At 37.8% G+C, this 16104-nt stretch overlaps 1 protein-coding gene across 3 annotated transcripts; it reads right to left on the reverse strand.

Moving 5' to 3' along the window:
* Positions 1–253: 253 nt before the first annotated feature.
* On the reverse strand, positions 254–13248 carry LOC104223121 (uncharacterized). Of its 3 annotated transcripts, none has more exons than XM_009774485.2 (10): positions 13118–13248; positions 7743–7787; positions 7419–7657; positions 4834–7328; positions 4605–4747; positions 2492–4405; positions 2290–2338; positions 1958–2205; positions 1758–1865; positions 254–858 (listed from the first exon to the last, which is right to left on the reverse strand). In XM_009774485.2, exons 3-10 carry the CDS (start codon positions 7606–7608, stop codon positions 630–632), a joined length of 5376 nt encoding a protein of 1791 aa, XP_009772787.1. In that variant the 5' UTR covers positions 7609–7657; positions 7743–7787; positions 13118–13248; the 3' UTR covers positions 254–629. The 3 variants fall into 3 exon arrangements, with proteins under 3 accessions (XP_009772787.1, XP_009772789.1, XP_009772786.1); XM_009774487.2 differs by having other exon boundaries at positions 2492–3728; positions 3822–4405; positions 7419–7787; XM_009774484.2 differs by having other exon boundaries at positions 7419–7787.
* Between the last annotated feature and the right edge of the window lie 2856 nt (positions 13249–16104).

The raw sequence follows: 16104 nt of genomic DNA on the forward strand, positions 1-16104 counted from the left end.
TTTACACTCTAACATCACATCAATAACAGGAAGCCAAGATTGAGCCAAATCCCAAGTTGTTGTAACTCACAAGGTCTGTACAAGAGAGCTAATTATAACGAAGCTGTACTAAGAATGTCCATTTCACGAGACAGCTGATCAAATTCTCAAGACAGCTCCCAGCTAAAATTTCTAGTAAATCTCCAAATGATTCGGAGTTCAGGAAAAGCCTGGGCATGATATTTACCGCAAGATGTCTGAATTATCCCCGACCTGACTAAAGCAATTATGATTACCTTCACAAATTCGTGAGAGAAAGTGTAACACATATAACACTGATGACTAACTATATACAAACACCTCCTAATATATTTTCTCTACTGATGGAAAAAAATGAAGCCCCTAGGTCCTTTCTCTCCCTCCCTACAAATTTGAAGAGATGTACACAAAATGAATCATATTTCTTGATAAGACATAAGTGGTCAACATGTAAAAGATTGGACAGCCTACATTACATTTGAGGTGACAATTCAGTGTCCATCAATTTCTGTTGTTGCTAGTGCCAGTGCATATTTAGCACCATAACTTCTTAGAGAAGTAGAGCTAGTAGATTTACCACCAGAACATGGGGGAAATCAATTCATCTGTGATCATAGTGAAAGACATTGTACCATACTAGGAAGATTTTTTGGCATTGGAAGTGCAGTGACATATCTCTGTGCCAAAGGTTTATGGCTACGTGCATCTGATGAAGATGAGGACTCAACACCATCAGATTGCACCCGACCATGGAACTTCGCAAACCGATAGATGACAGAGAACTTTTCAATATCCTGGCCTTCCACTATCACGTCTAGTATTGATGCTCTCTTGTCCAGTCTGCATCAGAGAAGAACGAATAAAAGAGATATTATGTGGAATTACCTTGTATATTGTCAGGTATAAACTGATTTAGTAAAGAAGATAGATTCTAAACACAACTGTAACACGTAAGAAATGAAATGGACGCCGAGGAATTAGCAGAAAACCATTATGGAGCAGCTGTTAAAGACTATAACAGTGTTGAATTTTTCTGAAATAAATCAATTACTACTTGCTTTTCTTTGGATCATTTACTCGGCTTTAGCACTTCTATCCTTGTATTTTCAGAGTGGGAATGGTGATTAAAGACCTTTAGCATCAAATATTCCAAAATGTGCTAACAGAAGCAAAAAGACCATATAAGAATCCAAACAATGCCCCCGAGTTTCCAATAAAACCACATTTGGTTGATCACAGAACTGAAGTCTGCAGTTCCATGACTAAAATTTAGCATTAAATGTAGTTTCTCTGCAACTTGGCAGGCTACATTCTAAAATACTCATAGTACTAGGACAAGTCGTAAGAAAATGAGACATTTCTTTGCAGAAGATATGTAGCTCAAGATAATAATCCAGAAAGAGAAGAGAACAAACATGCTGGAATACCCCAAAGCAACCAAAGATCTGATAATCTTGTATAACGCAAGTCATTGTCTATTAGAAAACCTGAACCTATCTTTTCCAATATTGATTATAGCAGAAAAATTAACCTATTCAACTACCACAAGGCAAGGCATCTCTATTTTCATGGGACTTTTTTTTTGTTTTTTTTTTGGTGTGTGTGTGGGGGGGGGGGGGGGGCTCCAACAAGTTTCCTTCCCCTCCCACCAGCCCCCAAAGGTAAAATGACAAGAGGTCTAGTGTACAATTCTACAAACTCGTATATTGTAATGGTGTAAGCCAATCATGAAGCATTACCTCGAAAAGTCAGCCTCCAGTATCCTTGCTCTTGCCGTGAACTCTTCTACAGCTTTGGCAAACGTATGGTTATCATTTCTCTCTGGTGTTCTGGCCTTTTCATGAAGCCTATGAAAATACATAAAACAAGCTATTAGGGCACAGAGAGACAAAGTTGTACACCTGATTGAAACATCTCATGCAACAACTAGCAAACTTACGGTGCTTTGCAAAAATGAGGTGCATTGGAATCCCCATTTGAGCAAGAGACAACGTTGCATGCATCCCGCAATGCCAATCTAGAAACAGAGTAAGCCACACTCTCATACTCTGAGTTAGCATCTGAAAAAAGAAATGCAGCTGATGGAGCGCGAAATAATTGCTGCATAAGCTGAGTGGTCAAAATAAGCCTTCTTTTAACTTTACGCCTCAGAGGCCCATCTTCAGTGAAGCCAATGTCTTCTTCAACCTGTTATTAAAAGAACATGGGCATTCAGAACTGATGAAGCAAGCAAAATTTTAAAAAGTGGATTACAATAGGCAATCAAGATACCTTTTCAACAAGCCTATTAGTTGATTTGGCCCACTCTGTCTCTGCCAAGCTGCAGATAGACAAGTTAACAAATATCATCAAACCTGAAGCTGGAACTAAGACAATCCAAATGAAAACAAAATGGAATAGCAGAAAGCATTGAGAAAGCAGCAAAGCAGTATGCAAGCAAAGGAGTTTAATAAAAGTTGTGCAAAATATGAACCTAATTGTCTGATTGCTCTGTGAATCCAGTAAAACTTCTTTGTACCAAGGAATAAGTTCAGATGTAACACGTTTCCGCTTCTTGGGTTTCAACAATTGGTTATGCTGACCAACATTCAATGGCAACGTCTGTGGAGAAGAAAAATCTTCAATGGCAGCAGAGCTAGCAGCTGAACTTGGCCCAAGATTACCAATCGGACTTCTATCAGCATCTGCAGGTATTACTTTCTGCATAGAATTAAGTGTCTGCAAACCATTGGAAGACTTTCCAAGTGTGAAAGGTTGATCAGTTGCCTTCATGGAGGCAGCTCTGTGTGCTTCATACATCTGTAACATCTGCGCATTTTTGAAGGTTCCATACTGATTAAACCAGGACGGTGCCATCTGAGGACTAATCTGAGTATGCTCAGGCTTAAATGGATTTGTGCTATTGTTGTGAGATCTGCTCTGAGCATCATCTTGACGATATGCATTAATATCCTGAGGAGGCATCTTTCCTCCTTGTTGTGATGATAAGCTTCTTTGTAATTCCTGCTCAGAGAAGCTTAAAATTCTAGATTCAGTGGAAGGAATTTGCTGAAGACCTGTATTGCTGTCTGATAGCCTCATTCTTTTCAAGGCCCTATCACTTAGATCAGTCTCCACATTTTTCATGGCCTGCATTTGGTTTAGCAAGGAATAATTTTGATGAGGGAAGTTATTTGGTTTCAGAGATCGACCAAAAGCTTCAATATCTCTCTGCATCGATGCAGAATTTGCAGGGGATCCTTCTGAGAGATTCTTGACAACAAGTTCTCTATCTTGTGAATCATTCATCTGAACTGGTTCAATGTTTTGAAATGGCACTTTTCGAGAAGGGCTTTCCTTCACTCGCTGTTCTTCCCCCTCAACAGAGCCCAAAATATTCACTGTGCTTGTATCAAGCTCAGATGTGAACTTCCATTCCTCATTTGCATCTTGATCACCTTGCCTCTCAGCAGCAGACAATGATGACTCCATAATACTCAATTGATGCGACTGGTGAATTTGAGAAGACTCCTTGCTGGATTGAGCACCAAAAAGGGGCTGCCGTGATGGAAAATTTGTCCACATATTAGCGAACATTTTTGAAGATGCACCCTGTTGAGCGATGCCAGACATTGAATAAGGCTGAGAAACTGACCCTGGCTCCTTAGATGAAACTTGATTTGCAAAGAGCCTTTCATGGGGATCATTGGCGTTACTTAACTGAGATATACCTGCAGAGATAGTAGGTTTATTAACATCACCAGCCCATTCGGGCACAGAAGGCTGTGTAGATTGACCACTTCCAGGTCCTCTGATAGACTCACCTTTCTCAGCAGAAAGGGGACCATGTTTATTGAAAGATACATTTATAGACTGATTTGTTGAGAGTTGCCCAGTAGCTCTAACCATAGGTGGATTTTGATGTGGGCTTCTCAGGTAAGGAAAACCAGAACTAGAATCAAATGCTGAAGAAAAATTTCCAGGCATCGTGTACAAAGAAGTTTCATTATATGTACTCCCTGGAACCCCAGATCTGTTATTCTTCAACTCTTCCAGAGAGTGTTCAGCAGGAGGCAAGAATTGACCCTGATGAGGAGGGGACATCCGTCCCCGACTCTTCTCTCCGATCTCCTCCGCAGCTCGAGAGTGTGAAGTGCTAGCTGCTTGGATACTCTGAGATGACAAAGAATGGTTTTGAACTGATACCCGTTGAGATGGAGGGCCAAGTTGTAGACTAAAGCCTTGAGAGGCAGAAGATTGACTTTGCTGGAGATGACCAACAGACCCATCAGAATTTTCTGCTTCAGGCATCTCAGATGATACTTGCTGTTCAGAATTACTGCACTGAGTCATAGAACCACGCACACTTGATTGGTCTACCTTCTGAAGAAGCTGGAGCATGTTTGGACTGCAACCAGTAAAACAATCAAACAATAGAACACAAACTGCACTGGAACAGTTTTTACAGCAGAACATGGCAGTTAGCAAGGCCACTAAGAAATATGGGGAATAATGAGCAGAAGAACTTCTAACTCTTCTATGATCTTTAGAGATTTACCTAAGAGCATGATTAAGTAAATAGTTAAGAGTATCAGGAAATTAACTACCTAGTTTGTGCAGCTGTATTTGGTGAATATAAATCTGATCTATTGAAGCGACCAAGCATTGTAGATCCACCACTCTGGAAGCTGCTTCGCGAATGCACCTCACTAAAGCCTTTGCCATCTCTCAGACCATTAGACGGTTGCCCCTGTATATTAAGGAACATTACCTTTTATTTAATGATCAAAGATATGTAAGATTCAAAAAATGTATTATGTGAAGCACATATATCACCTCTTCCACTTCTGTCTGACTCTTGGGAACCTGACCAAATACTTCCAACTGGCCATGATTGGCATTGTGCTGCAGCATAGACTGAGAATGACTAGGCTGTTTCCTGTCATAAGCAGGATCCAAATCCTCATCCATGTTTCCCATGGGATGATACTGAAACTTGCGAACCCAAGAATTTTTCTGGCCAACCTGATCAGACGACTTCTGCTTAGTAGGAAGACACCTTGAATCACTCGCATCTGACAAGATATTTTCCCTCATCGCAGCAGAAGGAGGGAATAAGTTAGAGCAGTAGCTGTTATTCGAGTTCTTATCGCTGTTCTGCATCCCATGCATTTTGACTTCTATGTCACTGATACCCCTCAAAGAGTGCAAGACCTGATTGTCTTTGGTAACATGACGCTGTAAAGCTCCCGAGGCTTTGCTTACTGTAGACTCGACAAAGGAATCATTGTTCTTCCAATAATCAGAATGATAATTATTTTGCAGTTGACTGGTTTCTTCGCCACCCCTCATGGTACTTGACTTGGGTGCAGAGCCAGAATTATGCAAGTTAAAGACCTCCGAATTCACTTGGTGATTAGCGATAGATGATCCTGCATGCTCCATATCAACTGCAGAATTATGGCCAGAGTTAGAGTTCCATGTCACACCACCTTGAACAACTTCAGCTTGGATGAATTTCTTCCGATTGTCATCCTGGGAACGACTTGATGAATTCTCACTCGAAACTCTTAAAGCTGCATCTCCGGAGGGCACTGCTGATCCTACGTCACTCCAACCAGCTGATTCGTAGCATAGTTGTCTAGCTCCACCAATCTCAGGTGTCAACGAACCAGAAATCTTTCTCGCATTTATTTCGCTGTCAATAGGATGTGAAGCACTCCCAAACATCATCTGGCTTACTTCAACAACTGACTTCTGCCGTGGACCGAAATTTGACAACTTGCTTCCTTCCTCCGATGACTGGACAAGTCTTTGAGAAGAGTTGGCATGCAAACTCTGGCCTGGCTCATATGGGAGCCTGTGGCCTTGGACATCGGAATAGTTATTGTTCATATTGGTGCTATCAGAGGGCTGAACAGAAACAGAATTCAAGGATGAGTTTGGGGGCAACTTTCCCTCAGCAGAAGATGTTTTATGTCTCCCACTGTTATACATCAAATTCTGAGTTTCTGAAGGAATTTCCGTACTGTGAAAATTTAAACCACTCCACTCCTCCTGTACCCCAAGGTCACTGCTAGAAGTTTCTGCAACAGCAGAATGCATTAGTGCACTCCAAGTACCATTCAATAATCCTGCACCATCAAATGAATTACCACCTTCCCCATTCCTATCAGGGCTCTTGCCAAAGGCTGCCCATATATTATCCTCTGAACCAAACAATATTCTTTCTTCTGTAGGATCTAAGCCGACTTCATTCTGCAAGGAAGAAGCATGTGCCCCTGCTAGTTCCTGTGAGTTTTCTGAAGGAACAGCCAGACCCTGTCTGCCAGAGAAGTCCTGGAAAGCTGAACTGTTCTGCATAATATTTGCTTGTTGAGGGTTCTCCATATTTATCGGGCTAGTCAGAGCTTGACTTGAAGCATGTCCGAGAAAATGGCCGCCTTGGGATTTCTGTCTAGGAATGAAAGTACCATCCTGCCCACTGACTTGATCCGACGATGCAGCATATTGATTACCCGGAAATGAACTATCAAAGGTCGGCATTGGACGCGTTGTGGGCTTATCAATTACTTGTGAAAATGGGTTCACACTTCCTCTTGAACCAGAAACAGGAACTCCATATAGAGATTGGTCAGCTGATGGAGGAATCAAACCCATTAATTGTTGTGCTTGCCCAATGTTGGTTGGATTGAGTCCATTGGAGCATCCCTGAATGATTGGAGAACCACGTTGCAACCACTTTGTGTTGGCAAGATCACTTGCCCAAGGATAATTTAGTGCACCAGAATTTGTAGTGTCATGAACCAATGCAGGGGGATGGCTACCAGATGCCTGATTTAGTGTATTTTGCTTCCTGGCATCTAATTGCTGAAGTTGGTGCTGCCTCTGAAGTTCTTGCATCTTCAACATGAGTTGCATTTGCTGCATGTCACTATGCCCAGACTGCTGCCGCTGCAGAGACTGCAGCATGTTTGATTGCTGACGATTCATTTGCTGACCACCAAAAAGATCAAAACTAGCAGGACTCTCAGAAGGTTCTGACCTAACTGGTACTCTTGCCTGCTGCTCTGGACCTACTCCTTGCTGTGATGCATAAGGAGATAGGCCTCCTGAGGCTAGACTACGTTGATCATAACCTGTATCGATAGAGAGAAATTTTGCTTCATCCTGCCTTGTCTGGTGAAACTGATTACTATACATGTAACCATTCAAATTTGCCTGCTGATTTTGTGACTGGCTCTTTGCAAACTCAGGCCTTGGAGTGGATTGCATAAAATTCAACCCATGTTGGCTGGTAAAAGGGTAACTGCTCGGCCCTTTCCCACTATCTGCAAATGAAAGAAATGTAAGAGAACAACTAACAGACTGAGATATAGCTATCAAATAATAGTTTAGAGAAACATGACATGTCAAATTACCAGAGTTCTGTAAATTGTAATTCTTTGTGTTGGGAGTCAGTACACCTATCTGTCTCTGACTTCCAACCCACAGATTGTTACTATGAGCTGGCCAATTTCCCTCCACTACTGGGGAATGATGCTGCTCTTGTGACAAGCTGTCTTGTGCAAAGAAGTTGTGAACCCTATCTCCAACATCGTTGCCAGGCATAGATGATTGAACTCCAAAGCTTTGATTGTTAAATGTTGCTACGTGGTTACTAACATAGAAATATATCAATGGATATCAATTAATTCACAACCTCACATAGCAACTGATGTACAATCCAGCATTTAGACAGTCACCTGGTCACTATTCTCTTATAAGTTAAGAATGACTGCCTCAAACTCCTGCAAGAAGATCATTCAAGTGTAGTTAGGTCAAGTCGAAACACTCATAGTGCTTTTTGTTATCAACAGTGCTAAACAATAGTTGTCAATAGATGTTATTTGAGATTACCAGAAAGTGGCATGCAGTAATAATTGTATGTTCACACTTTTGATGGTACTACTTCAATGAATAAGTAAATATGATATGAACACAAAGATACCATCTACACGAGCAAAATATGAAAACGAGGGCATAATCTTTATCAGGAAAATGAAAGAGAGGGCATAACCAATTACTTATGGATGTTCATATTCAATGGGAGGGCAAGGCATTGAAGCTCTAATTTTTTATTCAAATAAGATCCCAGCTCCAACGCTGGACACTGGACACGACATAAAATTTTGGGCATGCGACCTTAGGATCTGCATGTGCAAGTTCGACGACGAGAGCACCATAACAGGTTTTTGGTCTATTGAATAAAATCTTAGTGGTGATACATTTTTCTTATTTGCCCAGTACCAAATGTTATCACTAAACTCAATACCATTGGAACCATAAAAATTGACTCCTGTTGCTGTTTTCACCGTGCGTGGACAATCAATTACTAATCACAATCCCCATATTACAGTATGCCCCTCCCACATCATAGCACTATCACCTCATCAAAACCCCTATAAACCATTCGTTGCAGGGCTCTTCAACTATCTTAACGTGTGCCCCACTCATGCCTAATATGCTCCAGTTGGATCAGAACTGAGAATCCTAAGCACCGAGATTTCCTAGGAACAAACATATGTTTTGTGCTTGTAATGCTTTATTGGAACTACTTGAACTTCTTACCACATGACCAAATTGGTAGTAGCTAGAATTTTTTATACTGGTTTCCCTACTTATAGCTCTTTGCCACCAATTTTTTTTTCAAGTAAGCATATTTCAATTGAGAAAATCAATATGAAGAATCTTCACCAGAGCGATCCTAGCTTGTTGTAAACAAGGCAGTTAAATTGGATCCAACAAATAGTAGTTAATTAGAAACTAAAAAATGATTATGCAGGGTCCTTATTCCCTGTCAAGAGCAGTTTTAACAAAGGCGCGCTTAAGCCCAGAAGCGAGGCTCAAAATGTGTTGAGCGCTTCGCCTCACTTGGTGAGCGCTAGTGTTGTCATCAAGGTTCTAAGGCATACTTTTCCTTGTCAATGAGCATTAGCGTGAAGAAGCAACACTAAACCATTAATATTTCACTTTATCGTAAATTTTCTTCAATTTCTTTGTCCATATTTTTGCTTATAGATATTAGTCTTAGACTATACATACATATTTGTAGTTTTTCTCTGTTTGAGCCTTTCTTCTTTAAATCCCACGCTTTATTTGCATTTTGCACTTACAGCCCCAACAAACCTTAGAGCTTTTTTGCGCTTTCACCTTTGATAACACTGGTCAAGAGTCGAGAGAATCATCAATAATACTATGTAGAAATCTCTATTGATTATGTCATTGTATAAGTTGACAGATTCATCATAAATTTCATCATAGTTGAAAGTTAATAGTAATTAAAAACTGTGTAGAACATTCATAATGATTATGTCATAATAATTAGGAATCCCAAAAACTTTCCTTATTTCATGTAGCTCAAAAGTTCTTTAAAATGAGTCCTCTTGTTTGTTGTCAATAACCAAATCCACAAAGTTTTTCTCCTTTTTTCTCTTTTTTCATATGGTATCGTGCCAATCCTGTACAAATTTAAGTTGTTTCCACCCTGTAGACAACACTCCCATATGCCAGCACCCACTGCAATGCCAAATTTTCTAACCATATTGGCTAAACTATCAAGTTGGGGTCCACACCTGTCTAGGACTAATGTTATCAGTTCACATCAACTAACCAGTCAAGTCAGGGCTCAACATTTGTCTAGTTCTACATTTATCTACTGATCAATCTATGACACCATCTCAAGTTAGTCATTTATGTCAATTGACCTGTCAATTCCTGATTAGCGTCATGTCATTGGCAAACCATTACTTAGTCAGCAGTGTGGAATGCCAGCAAGTTGTCACATTAGCATCTTGTGTGTCATTATCAACTTAGTAAAGTTCACGACATGCAATCATTCTGATGGATTCACAGCAAAACACAGCCAAGGCATTCTCACGCTGTTGATGGGTTAAGTGAAGAGAAAATGGTAGTAATACCAGAGTAGTGATCAATAGCACCGCCATCAATTGTATAATGCTAAGTTAGTTTTGTCTCATTGCCAAAGTCAATTTTATTTCCAGCAGCACTTCATAGTTTAGAGTTTGTTTTTTTGAGAAGGACATAGTTTAGAGTTGCAAACTCAAGTTGTTTATCACCTTGAGTTTGAGGGAGTGTATTAAATGTCAAGCGCATCACTAAGGAGTTGCTTGGTTGGCTACAATAAACAAGAACAATCCAACATAAAATTCCAGATAAGTAGTATAATGATTTTTTTGTACTGGGAATAAGTGGTATAACGTTTAGTTGGTTGAATAAGAAAAAATTAATTTTCACAGAACTAATGCAGCATTTGGTTGATGGTATTAACCTCTGTATAACTAATGCAGCATTTGGTTGATGGTATTAACCTCTGTATAACTAATGCAGTATTTGGTTGACAGTATTAAACTTTGCATTCCTAATACTAGCATAATACAAGAATCAATATATTATCTTATGCGGGCAGCGGACTAGAGTGTGGAACTCTCTAACATGTTATCTCACAAAAGGCAGGATGATACCGACTCAACCTCAGTAAAATGCACATGTTCAACTCCCCAAAACATTTGCATGTCCACAAAACAAATTCACTTTAAGTGTTTCCACTTTGGCTGGATGTTGATAAACTTGGGGAAGACGAACCATGAAAAGAAGCAACGCAAAGCAAAAAGTCAGCTTTAGACTTCTACGTTCCCACACTATGATTACCTTCACTGGCAACAATGATGAAATCGTTCTTTCCTTTGGGTGTATTAAAGTACAACATAAACAAAATAACATTGAGGATCCTTTTGGTAGTCTAACTAATCTTTTCTCATAGACCTTCAGTGCTATCATCGCAAGTTAACAAAAAGAAAGCAACTTCAGGATCCCTTCGCTCTACTTCTTCTTTTCTATAAATGATATTTTATTAATGCTATTACAACTTCAACAAAATAACTCTCAGTACATAGTTTCCAGGAAATCAACAAGCTGTGACACCTCCCCAACTATCTGTTCCTTGCACCAAAAATTCTCTCTACTATCTAGCAAACAACTTACTTCCCTTTGCAGTTACCAGCTACCTCTTTTACTTTCAAAAATAATATGAAACAACAGAATGCAGCTTACTCCAACGCATTACAGGGTTAAAAATTAAACAATGTATAAATCGACAAACATAGCAACAGAGAACAGTAAAAAGTCCTTCATAGTGTCTTCACTAAATTGGAAAGTAAAACATTTCCTCCAAAAATTGACAAGCACCAACTCCTACTGGAAGAAGTTCACATAGATCAATCTAAATTTAACTACTTCCTCGACTCAAAGATTCCAAATCGCTTTCTGAAGCGTGAAAGCACACATCTAATAACATAAATATAACTACCAGTACCTCTGCTTAATTCTATATGCAGCTGTCCGTTACTAGACATATGCTGAAACAGATTGAAAGCAAATAACTACCTCAATCCTTATCTACAGGAAAAAATACAACAAGCAAAGAATGTAAGAACCATAAGTTATTCCAATTTCCAAGAAAACGAGTATCAAATTTACAGCTATGTTACAAGAATCTTCCAAAACCTGCTTCCCCGCCAAGTGTCTATCCGAAAAGATTGGCAGTTATGTGGCATATGCACCAGATTTGCTCAATTTACTTAGTGTGCATTGCTTACGACCATAGCCAAGAACCATCGGTTGGTTGGGTTTTAGTTTCATTGTTGCTATTGCGTGAGATGTACTAATGGAATGCAATATTAGGTACTGTGCAAAGAAACTATCAACACTTGTTTGGTCTAGTGACTTTTCAATTCATTACTACTCCTAATAAATAACTATGCTTTTCAATTAATTACTACTCCTAATATGTTAACTGTGTATATACTGTGTGCATGTATGTGCAAATAATAGCATACATCTATTACCAATATCTCAGCACAGGTACCCATACTTCTATCCATACTCTCGAATCTTAACAATTACGTGAATAAGTGATGATAAATCTGTATCAGAGATCCGCACCCTTGTCCATGTAACATACTAAACAGTGCTATGTATTGTTTTAATGGCATTGCACAAAGATGTTCTCTTAATACCCTTTCTTAATGCTTATCCAGACTAGTGGTAACACAAAAAGTTACAAGATGCAAAAACAACCTCCTCTTGTGCTAATTGATTCTTCAAGTTTATATATACAAGAATCTATTACGTCTTTTTCCTATCACAACTTCTGCTCAAAACATCAAGTTTAAATCTAGACACTAGAGAATAACGTGGAACTCATGGGGGTTGGGATAAAGACACAAAAGAGTAGCTTGAAGATATAAATAATGGATGAGACGAGTCCTCGCACAACAAACTAAGTAAATCTAGCTACTACTTCCACTGGCGGACTTCTTGTCTAGCTAAAAGAGTTGTTTTTTATAAAACCATTCAGAATTCGGAGAACATTTGAGAATTCTCAGATCAGTGTTCTTCCAACTCATTCTGTTCCAAGAATGATAATTCCAAAGTAAAATCAACATAAAACTATACATAGAAATTTAAAAGACAGATTCCAAGTTCAATGCCCACATAATCTACAAAAATGGAGCCGAAAGCAGATCAGCACCCATTCACATTGCATTAGAAGGGGCAACATATTGCTAAATGCCAATCACACTCTGTCAAAAACCTAAAAAGGTAGCATCATCTAAAAAATCTCAAAAACATAAATACATAGTGATTTACTTAAGCACCCAAGGATGTGGCATAGCAGTCAATGCAGTGAAAAGCACGGGAGACCAAGGTTCAAATTCTAGAAAAGACAAAAAAACTAGGTGATTTTTTCACATCTGCCTAAGCCTTAGTGGGCAGAGTTACTCGTTATGTTTGCTACTAGGAGGTAGCAGGTACCCGGTGAAATAATCTAACTGAGTGCAAGTTGGGCCGGACACCATTGTCATTAAAAAAACACAAATTGACCTAACAATTAAGAACAAAATGGTAGCATAAGCTGCAAATTTAGTGTACTAGAGCCTCAAAACACCAAAAATCCAGCACTAAATGTGTCCATCGAATGCAAAACATTTGGTGCATGCATAGAGAAAACTAGGGTTTTATAACAGTATCTGAAGATAAATTCATAAATTAAACTCACGCAAATGTTGAAGCTGACACCAATGGAGCTTGGATCCTTAGAGTATTCGAATTCTAGGGTTTTTCAATCGACGATAGGAAATGGTAGCTCTGAAGAGAGAGAAAAAACGAGCTGATTGGAGAGAGAGAGAGATAAAGTGATCGAAAATAGTGCGAAATTTTCAACGAACTACTGTGGAGCGAGGTTAGGTTCGGCTCGAGTCTAAGCTTCGGTTTGGTTCGGATCCGAACCAGAGGTTCGGAGCTTGTGTTTCGATTGGTACATTTTCAGAAGGGTCGTGGAAGAAATTGCGTGACTCTCCAATTACATACTGACACGTAGAGGCAGCAAGTGGAGCCAACCTTTTAAATATTTTTGCAATTTAAATTTCTGAACAATCGAATGGCATCTTATAGTATAGGAATAATTGTTTGGTCTTTTAAAATTTTCCCTCCAAAAATGTGGTTTACGTGATCATAAATGTGGACAAAGAGAGAAAAATAGGTTACCTTTTTCTTTTCTAATAGCAAACGTGAGTTTTCTTTTTCTTTTTATAATAATAATAATAATAATAATAATTCTACTATCTAATAAGAGGGAGTTAGCAACTGGACGATATGCCTGCCTGGCAACTCTAGGGCGTTATGGTCATTTCATGAAAAACGTGTAATATCATTGGTCCAAGTGGAATTTTACTGTGGTTGCGCTGAATTAAATTTTGAGTGCCCGGACTAAAAATGCCCCTTTGTGGATCCCACTCTGGTACTCTCAAGTCAGGAAAAGCACTGTTGGCCTTTGGCTATTTCAATCTGAAAAGGTGGGCCCCGCATTGAGATTATGGTACTTCCCTTCTTTTTTGGCCTCTTCGTTGATACAGTAGATTGTTTTTTGGCTAATTCTTCTTTCACGTATGCTTAGCCATATCACATTTTAAATTATTGTTAATTTTTTTGGTATTTCTTGTAATCGTGTCACAAAATCTTGATATTTTTCTTGATAGATTCTGTTGGTATCATATGTTGACAAAGCTATATTTATTATTCAAATGTTACTTTATGTTATACTAGAGCTTCAAAATTTTAATTAATTAGTGTGCTTATTTACGAGTTAACTTAAATAGTATCACTATAAATGAACATACTAATCAATGTATTTCTTAAAAATGTTAGAAATGTGAAAAATCCTGGAACCCTCATTTTTGAACCTTTTTATACTGCCCGTGAACAACTAATTCTTGATCACACCTAAATTTTATACTATTTTAATATAAATATTTCTTTTAAGTCTAATCTTGATATTTTATCTTACTCTTAATAGGCAATTAAAGGTTTTTTAACTCAAAATTTTTAGCATAATACAAATTTGATTAAAAAGATTCCGGCTAAAGCAAGAAAATGGAGAAAAATGTCCTTTCATAACATGCATTTTGAAGGACAAGAAAAGTTAAACGCAACAATAACAACAACAACAACAACTATTATACATTAGCCCTGAATAAGTTGGGGCCGACGATATGAATCTTCATTCCTTTTGTTAAGCTCAACTCATTAATTTATGTTTATAATAATAAATTATGTTTATTAAAATTTTCAATATCTTTTGTACGATCTTATTTTGAAAGAAAGTTTACAAGCATTTCGATATTAGAATTTGATTTTTAAATTGTCGAGGTTATGTTTACATTTAATTAAGTTCATTACTTATTTATTTATTAATGAAAAAAAAGTTGTAGCTTGTTATACTTTTGAAGTTTCTTGAATATCAAATATTTTTGGCGAAGAATGGCTTAAGCAGGATTTAATTAGTCTAGAAAGGGAGGTTCAATCAATGTACATTTTAATTTGGATTTGAAATTTTTTCCGGATAACATATTGAAACTCCAATTAAATAAAAGAGAAAAAGAAACTTTCTTTATATATTTGTTTGTATCAATAAGCTCAATATGGGTTGCAAAATTTATCATAATATATATTTAGTTAGAAAAGTTTCAGTTCAACGAAGCAAATTGGTAATTTCGTCACTTTCACTTTTCAGAAAATATAAGTGGAAAGTGAAAAAAGTATTTCCCACTATATTTATGTTAAGTTGTTAAATGGGAGGGTCCTCGAAAAAAAAAGGAGATGTTAAAAAGAAAGAAAATAGAAGTAAATCCCTAAAAAAGGAGGACATTCGAAGAACAAAAGGAGCAGAGGAAAAAAAGCTTCCATGATTATTCTTACTGTTCTAGGATAAAGCTACTGAAATTTCATTTCCTATTAAATACATTCAACATAAACCTTTGCTCGAAATTGGAAGAAATAAAACAAGCTCTTTAAAACAAAGACAATAGCAAAATGTATTACTATTAGGAATTAGGGAATGCACAAATATCCAACATACAAACGAGTAGAAATGGCGTGGGATAACTACTTTTTAACAAGATATTTAGTTTTTATCTAGTATTTTGAATGCTGAGCAAAAATAACCACTACTCTATTAAAATTAACCCGAAAAAATATTTTTACCCTTTCTTCATGTATTGTGTAAATATTAAGGACATGGTGTCCTCAATATTTACACTGCAAACATGAAGTTAAGGACGTCATATCCTTAATATTTACACTACACAAATGATGTTAAGGACATGATGTCCTAAAGTTTAACAACGTAATGTGCAAATACAAGACACTTTGTCCTTAATATTTATACAACATTCATGAAGTTAAGGACATCATGTCTTTAATATTTATACATCAACCATGTTTAGCACTGAGGTATTTTTATCCGGGCGGATAAAAAATTATTAAGCACTGACTAAAAAGTAAATACATTTTAAATAGTAGCTAAAAAGTAAAAACATCTCTAATTAATTGGCTAACTATTACATCAAACTGAAATTGTTGGGCCCGTATTTTTGCACGGGCCGAAACTTATCTAGTAATAAATATAAGGTAATGTGGAGGGGAAGGTTACTCAAAATGTTTTGTGCTGTCTATAGCAGAAAAACGGAAACAATTTTGATTTGTTAC

This window comes from Nicotiana sylvestris, chromosome 10, assembly GCF_000393655.2.
Source record: "Nicotiana sylvestris chromosome 10, ASM39365v2, whole genome shotgun sequence".
Taxonomy (NCBI): Eukaryota; Viridiplantae; Streptophyta; class Magnoliopsida; order Solanales; family Solanaceae; genus Nicotiana; species Nicotiana sylvestris.

Excerpts from the sequence above, each read along its gene's own strand:
- LOC104223121 (XM_009774485.2), bottom strand. The coding sequence starts at position 7,608 with ATGCCTGGCAACGATGTTGGAGATAGGGTTCACAACTTCTTTGCACAA. Across the intron at positions 7,329-7,418 it reads TTACAATTTACAGAACTCTG|ATAGTGGGAAAGGGCCGAGC; the intron begins GTAATTTGACAT and ends TTTCATTTGCAG. Across the intron at positions 4,748-4,833 it reads GTCAGACAGAAGTGGAAGAG|GGGCAACCGTCTAATGGTCT; the intron begins GTGATATATGTG and ends CTTAATATACAG.